General features: G+C 39.7%; 1 protein-coding gene across 3 annotated transcripts in view; it reads right to left on the reverse strand.

Moving 5' to 3' along the window:
• pappaa (pregnancy-associated plasma protein A, pappalysin 1a) overlaps positions 1–8581 on the reverse strand; it is a 79598-nt gene that overhangs the window by 39015 nt on the left and 32002 nt on the right. For all 3 annotated transcript variants that reach the window (XM_020600941.1, XM_020600940.1, XM_020600939.1), the window contains one exon: positions 7638–7834. In XM_020600941.1, coding sequence (XP_020456597.1) covers positions 7638–7834 — 197 coding nt within the window. The remainder of the gene's footprint in view (positions 1–7637; positions 7835–8581) is intronic.

Here is an 8581-nt window from a genome sequence, read left to right on the forward strand (position 1 = left end):
GAGCGGTTTTGGATTGTTGAAAATTTCACAGTAATTTTTATTCAATGGTGTATTTTCTTTTGAATGCAGTCAAACTAATTTCCAGATTGTTTTACCTCCAATCAAAAACACTAATCTCATCTGTCCATTCATCTGTCATTCGTGTTTCTTTTATTTTTTTATTGCAACACAAATAATACCACATTTATAGGACAAAGGACATAACATAGAATATGAGACAACAGACATTAACAAAAGCAACAAAGGGATTATTCAATTAAGTTGTGTGTGTGAAAATGTGTCCAACTCTATGCAGACTGATATTCAGTACATTTTAAAGAAAAATAAAATTAAATCAAATAAAATAAGAAATTCAGGAACAAAGGATCAGGAGTGTACTGGTGATGCCCCCGCCCTGAACCACCAGCACCAGGTGAAACCACCACTTGGTGAGCTCCGGAGCAGCTCAGCAGGGTGAGCTCATCCAGAGCAGCAGGACAGCAGCATCTTTGTGTTATGGTTAAATTAAACCTTCCCTTTGTTTTACTGTTTGTCATGGTTTATGTTAATAGTTGATTGTTGGGACAAACAGTTCGGGGTCGGCCCCTGACCTTGACAGGAGAGACCCGACCCAATGTATGGTGTGTTCCCCTCCTAGACAGCTCCCAGACCCTAAGGAGGGAGCTTGTCTAGGAGGGTGTCAGCAGTCCAGTGATGCTATATGTAGTTAAGGGAAAGGAAACAGTGACTTGGCCTTCCTCCCCCCATGCTGTGCCCCCCAGAGAAACCCCAAGAGTGACCCCAAATTTCATGCCCCAGCTGCTGGGGACAGGGCGGAGCATCCCCTAATACAACTCCTGGTTTGTTAATGGTGGAGAAAGATGAATGGGTAAATAAGTCAGTTTGATAGGAAATGGATGATTATAATAATAAAATAATAACACAAAAAAGTAATAATAATATTTTCAGTCATATAAATACAATATACACTTTGCATACTCAGTTTGATAGGAAATGGATGATTATAATAATAAAATAACAATAAAAGAAAAAATAATAATAAGCACATATTCATAAAACAAATATAAATGAAATTAACAAATCAGTAAATGGTTAGAAAGATATTATTCTTGTGGGTGGATGATATTTTCTCTAGTGTGATGTGTTCTATAAGAAGGTTGGTCTAGTGGTTGATGTGTAATGAAATTTTAGATTTATAGTTTAGAAAGATTGTTTTTTTGGTGATATTTAGAGAGATAAGAAGTGGGTTTTTATATTTAATTGGTAGGTGGTTGATTTCTGTGATATTACCGAGCAGACAGAGTGATGGAGATGGATGGATTCTACAGCTCAAGATGGCGGAGCGTTTCTCTGTCACCTCTACGCAGAGGGAGCAAACAGGTTGACAGGACCAAGTAGCATGGAAGTAATCAACGGTGCAACCCAGAGTGCGTTGTGAACAAGTATCTGTCAGTGAAACCCATTTTAAATATACTCCTGTGAGTAGACTTATGTATATTGTATAAGCTGTAAGTTAATATCGGTAGTCATGGAGAATCTTGGTCCAGAAGTCAAAGCTGAGGGGGTGGGGGGTTGCAAATCCTTTTCCCATTTAGTCATTGTAATTGTTATTGTTCTATCTGTATTTAACATTAGTTTATAAAGTTTAGATATTATCTTCTTTGAGTTTGTAAAGTTCATTATCTCCTCAGCTAGCATGGACGGTTGCAGGGGGTCATTCATTTTTCTGACTCTGTACTTTTTGTCATTTGAGCTACTGTATCTTTATACAGTATATACTTCTTACCATTTTTGGTTTAACAGCACTTGACTGTCGTGTGCTCTTTCCTATTCATTCATATCACCCTCATCTCTAATCTCTCTATCTGCGTATTATTCTTTTTTCCTCTTTTTTGGCTATACTCCCTGCAATTTCACCATCTGCCTACTGTTTGTGTATCATGCAAAAAATACAAATATAGCACTTTGATTGTAATTTTGAGCTCAATCGTGTACATCACTCTGCAAGTTAATGCTGGGATTCACACTCTCTGACCTAAAAATGAATGTGTTCCATTTACATTCTGCAGGCTACTAAGCTATTGTGTACAAAAGGGCAGTATGTATTTATGGCTCTATGCACCATTTATTCTTATGTTGTTGAACCATCCCTCAGCACTGGTTTAAATGTGGAAGCATTCTCCCATCCTTTTCCTTGGCTTTGCTCTGATGCACGAAGATTCAGACATTTATAAAAGTTCAGCTCTAACACAGGAATGAGATCATAGATAGAGTATCCTTCGGTGTCCTTGTATGTTTTGCAGTTGAAATATATTTTTGTATTTACCCCTTTACACACCAAGTGCACAAAAGTGCATAACACTCTAGATTTTGTACAGATACTCAATCTCTCTTTCTCCTCCCTCGTGTTGTTGTTGCTTTCGTCCATCCGCAAAGATCCCTATCACTGTGGCCAGCCAAGGACACACACAAACAGAATTAACACTGTCTTTAGACGTCAAGCAAAACTGATACAAAAAGCCAATACAGGACTTAAGGAAATTCTGGACTATCCACTGCCCCTACCCTCAACACACTCATTCAGAACAAAAACACAGAGTATACGTTATCATTGTCCTGTAACAGGGAAGCACAGTTCTAGCACAACTCTAGCAAAGACCTGTGAGCCCTGAACAGGGGAGCATGATTATATTAAAGAACAAATGATAAAGTGAAATTAATTGGGGTGAGAATAGAGGATGCCGAGGATAGAGTTAGGTGGAAACAGATGATTCACTGTGGCGACCCCTAACGGGAACAGCTAAAAGGAGAAGAAGAAGAAGAAGAAGAAGAAGAAGAAGAAGAAGAAGAAGAAATGATAAAGTGAAAAGTTAACAGGATAATGTGTTGTTGGTTCCTGATCAAACTATAGTGAAATAGCACAGTCAGTTGTTTAAGTGTTTGACAATGGTAATAAAATAAATTTTGGGAGAGTTTTTTTTTTTTACCTCTAACCTTTGAGTTATGCATTTTGGGTATTAAGTGCTTAAGAGTTCAGTATATTAATTGTAACTTAAAATAACAAAATCCAGCATAAACTGAATCTGTAAGACAAAACAGAAATCCAGTGGACATGATTTTTTCTAGTAAGATTACTGTCTACTACAACAGGCCCTCTGAATGAAACAACAAAATAGTTGGGTTTTTTTTTTTTTGGCCTAAATCTCCTCTTCTGATCTGATGCATTATCAGTGGGATAAAGTAATTTGTCACTGCTGTCCAAAGCCATTACAAATCCTTGCAGAAATAAAACCCTTCTCTGATCTGACAACACTATGGTTAAGATGTGGTTAAGTTTAGGCACAAAAATGATTAGGTTATGGTTAGGAAAAAGTCATGATCATGTGGGTGGACGTTGGTAGGAAAAGGGAAGTGAACCATAGTCTTTAACATTTTGTTGACCCATCTGTCACCCCTTTGTGGATTTTGTGGCTCTGTAAAAACCTCACACTATTTCCCCCCGTTGCTCCCAATGGACAACAGGGATAATTACCACAGCCAGTAGAATGTTTAGCACTTTAACATTGTTGGTCATCCAGTCATTCTTGGGCCCTTGATGAAATGACCTTTTTTGTTTTATTTTGTTTTGTTTTGTTTTGCGGGAGGTACTCTTTATTTGTCTCTCTTGCATGTGAGACACACACACACACGCACACACACACACACACATAGCAGAACACAAATAAATGCTAAAAGAACAATAAAGGTACATATAGTGTGATGGATGCTGGTGATTAACCAGACACTGTTCAGCAGAGGGGTTCACAGTAATAATACTGCCTGGGAGCATGTGTGACTGAGATTAAAGGGTTACTCTCTATGCCAAGTCAACAACAAGAAATGGTGGCCACACCCATGTAGCTTTTTTATTGATCCTATTAAGCATAGTAATTTTGCTGTACTCACATCATGATAATCCATCCATCCATCCATTCATCCATCCATTATCTATTCCACTTATCCTAATGAGGGTCATGGAGGGGCTGGAGCTAATCCCAGCTGACACTGGGCAAGAGGCGGGGTACACCCTGGACAGGTCGCCAGTCTATCACAGGGCTGGCACTTAGAGACAGACAACCACACACACCCACACTCACTCCTATGGCCAATTTAAGTCACCAATCAACCTAAACTGCATGTCTTTGGACTGTGGGAGGAAGCCGGAGCACACAGAGAGAACCCACGCAGCACAGGGAGAACATGCAAACTCCACACAGAAAGGGACCGGGTTGGCCGGGGCTTCAGCCTGGCCGGGGCTCGCAGCCTTCTTACTGCGATACAACAGCACTAATCACTGCACCAACATGCTGCCCCATCATGATCACGACTTCAATTATTTGAAGTTCCATATTCAAGGATTGGATGAAGGAAAAAGAGAAAACAGTCATTTTCACACATGAACTCCAGACTGTGTCCACGAAATGTGGAAGAGTAAAGCCTGAATTTCAGGTGTCCAGTGCATGTTTGAAAAGGGCTTGTGTGTGTTTTGTAACTGCATTGTGAATGCTATTTAACCCAAGAGCCATTCCAGCAGCTCAACCCCTGGCAGGGTCATCCTGAAGATTATTTATGCACAGTCACTCAACACTCTCAATAGTTGTTTCTCGTACTATGTTGCAACATACCCCACAAGTACACCTCAAACACACCTTAAAGTAGAAGTAGAGAGACATTATTGAAATGGTTAGGTAGAGTCATAGCACAATCAACCTTTTCTAGCAGAAGATAACTGGAATATGTGTAAAAAGGTCAAGGTCAAGTGTTTATTGTCATATGCACAGTGAGGAAACGTGTTTCCCTGTACAATGAAATTCTTACTTTGGCGTCTGCACGAATGCCACACAATATAAGTGAAATATAACGCAGATATATAGGTAACACAAAATCTAAAGCACTGTAAAACAGCCAATGAAAGAAGCCTGATGAAGAATACAACAAGAACACAATATAATGAAGAGAGAATGTATGCTATATGGGAGCTTTGTGATGATGTGTTCTCCTCTCCTTCCTCATGTTGAAAACACGTACAACAAGAACACAATATAATGAAGGGAGAATGAAAGAGGAAAGAAGAGAATGAAAAGAGAAAGAAGAACTAAGTACACTGTCTTCACCAAACTCACTCCAGCATTTACAATATTTCCACAAACCAATCTGTTCTCTTGAAATGACTCAAAAAATTCTGTTGTCCTTGCACAATGAACTAATACTGTAAACATTAACATTTTTTAAATTGATGACAGTCATCTTAAAGTTACCAAGCAATTTACTACCACAACAGTTTTCCAATTTTGCTGAGAGCAATATGTAATGTACCAGCAAAGCCACAGGTCTTTTGGCAGACAACGCTGCTTGGAAAAATTACATCAAACTGTCAAGATCTCAACAGTACACCATTGTAAGTAACTATGCGGATCTCAGGCTTGGTTTTTGAATCTCTTGGCTTTTATCACATGAAATGCCTAGGGGCTTTCAAATTCACCCAGGAAACACCACCAGTTATGTAAACATTCGCCCATAAAGCTGAGAAAACTAGAATGAAGTTCTCTAGATAGGTAATGTGATCCAGATGCCTGAGGAATGTCTCGTTGGGCACTCTGGCAAATTCCTGGTTGTCCTTCGAGAGTAATTGTTTGCAAAAATAACAACTACAATTCCAGGCATCACTGAAATCTTCAAAATGGGAATCATCTTCAGTGAACTTGTTTAACTATTGATCTGCCATATGGTGTTCTATATATTGCGCTAAAGTGCCCCCTTTTAAAATGGATACATGATGACCATGCTGCCCGGTCTTCAACTCCACAATCAATCCTCACACACTTCTTCTGTGGCTTGAGCCTCCTGGAGGTTTGTCATAGCCACATGCATGCAATTGCACAATGAATGAGAATCTCAACAAAGCAATTTGAGGCCATGTTGTGTTAACTTTGTTTTCCAAGGGACTACTATAAGCAAACAAATGTGCACTATTGCGCACGCATTTGTGTATGAGAACACATGCATGGTTTTTTGTTTGTGTGTTAATTTGGAGTTCAAGGTTCTGCTGCGTTTGATACTGCTGTAGTGCATGTTACTGAAGTGCAAGACTAAATGTCACTGCTTACATCAACATATGATGTTGGTGAGAGGAATGGACCTTGAGGACACAGCGTACAGTACTTACATGCTTTGCAACTCATGAGTTACTGACCATATGAGTGAAAAGGACAGAGTCCCAGAGAAATAGTGACTAGACCACTATGTTTTGTTAATCTGTGTTTGCATATTTTCCACACCTGCACATGCACTTGTGTGACCACATAGAGCATACAGTCAGGGGCCTTGTAATAAGGTGATCTCATCACATACTGTGTGACCCTTGGGGAACAGTGTTCTGGACGGTAAAAGTTTAGTATGAACAACATGTCCTTCACAGCAGAAATCCTTTCTTTATAGTTATATGGGCATGTTCCACTGGTGTCTCATTCTTCTTAGTGAATAAAACAACTGCAGGGTTGTTAGCTGGAAAACAGTCCATTTTTGCTCAGACAGTAATAGTGGCACATAAATTTTAAGTGCATTAAATGGTATTGAGTGATGTCCTGCCTCTGTTTGCATGAATCGTTGCCAAAGTGTTCTTGAGCAAGGCACCTGACCACAGCTGTTCAAGAATAATTAATACGTTGGCCTTGTAAAGTACATCAGCAGCAGTGAGAGCAAACTCTAGCTCTGACATCACGCAGATGCCTCAGGGGGTCAAGAGAGAGCACTGTTGGTGTCGAGGAGTAAAAACGTAAAGTTTCAACCAGAAGTTCTTTCTTCTTTGTAGGGTTAAAATATTTTTAAGCATAACATTTTACATTGTAGATTGATGTCTTTCTTAACATCAAAATAAGCTACTGCAGGATGATTATTTTAGTATTTAGTTAAAACAACAACTACCTTGAAAGATATCGAGAGCCTAGAACTTTAAGGGAAATAACACAAAGGGGATACTATACCACAGCAACATATCTTAGCTTTGACCATCCATATTAGAAAGAGGGCATTAAATAGGATCAAGCCTAATGCACTATGGTTAAAGCTTTGTATGTCTACATGAATGTATCCCTCATCCTGATGTTTTGGGCACTCAGCCCCTTTCTGCTTTGCAACAAATCAATACTTCCACTGGGCTTAGGTGGAATCAATTGCTTCTCCCATCTTCAGAAAGCATTACTTTAATGAGAGCAGCAAATGTCTGCACCCACTCTGAGAAACATTTAATTAAATGTCCAAATCTCTAAAATTACTTAACTGGTAAAGCAGCAAAAGAAGTTGTTTTGCAAGTGTCTCGCACAAAAAATAAAAGCTTAATTGTTATAATCAAGTGTAAAACATATAGTACAAATAAATCAAAGAATCAAGGACCATTTTGCTTAATATCAGATAAGAATATAAGGATTTTAAACTGATTGATTGGTTGTTTGCTAAGCTACTTACTTTCATGTCTAAAAAGGAAGAACTATAATGCTTCTCAACCTTTGACATTTTAAATGATATCAAAAATATTCTGCTCTTTCAACTGAAAGCAACTGTGGTGTGTAACAAATAAGAAACGTTGTGTATGGCCTCACCTTAGTAGCAGCGGGGTATCCAGCAGCCACCTCTCCAGAGCAATAGAGCTTTGCTTCATGGGAAACTTCAACAGTGGAGGCCCATTGGTCAAGAAAACCATTGGGGGTATAGAGGCCACAGTCTCTTACACCAGTCTCTTGCTCAAAGTCCTCACACACTCCATCGCCGTCATAGTAGTAGCACATGCTTGGCCCCTCTGCAGGTGGAAAGAACAGAGAACTGATGTCAGCTGCTACAGATTCTGTATATCCCACAACACAACTCTGCTCTTCCCTGTCTAACACGTTTTCATATGTACAGTGCCATTACAAACTCCAAGCTTTACTACTCACCCAGCTTCTTTCATCCTTTTTATAGAACATTCATACCCCCACCTTTTGGGATACAATTTCTAACCTTATCTCTGTTATTTTGGAAGGTCAAGAGGAAGAGGACCAGATAAAGACAGGGGAAGATAGTAAAGGATAAAAGTTGCATGAAGAAAAAAAAGGTTAAATGCATGACGATCTACGAACAGCAATGAAAAATATGTTAAGGTCAGGATGACAGAACAAAAGGAAAGAACAAAAGGGAGAGTGCAGTAAACTGAGAATGAGAAAGCTAAACACGGAAAGGGGAGGGGGATCTGGGGGGCAGAAAAAGTCAAGAGGTAAAGAAAGATACAGCAGTAATTTTTCCAGACATCCCACCCGGAGTTAAGGTCTGGAACTGGAAGCTTATGCAGTGGAGGAGAGGGGAGCAGAGCAGGGAGGTTGCCTGGGCCTCATTGCTCTCAGGTCTCAGCTACAGCAGTGTCAGCCATTGGGGTTCCAGTTAGGGGGAAAGGCGGCATCCTGTGCCAAGTTGGCTGGGACCTCCACTTCGAAATTCCAGTCCTCCCCAGCACAGCCAAAAACTCAAGTTAGTTCTGTGCTCTGGCAATGGTGAAATGAGGGGCTACTGA

Source organism: Monopterus albus, unplaced genomic scaffold (assembly GCF_001952655.1).
Source record: "Monopterus albus unplaced genomic scaffold, M_albus_1.0 scaffold49.1, whole genome shotgun sequence".
NCBI lineage: Eukaryota > Metazoa > Chordata > Actinopteri > Synbranchiformes > Synbranchidae > Monopterus > Monopterus albus.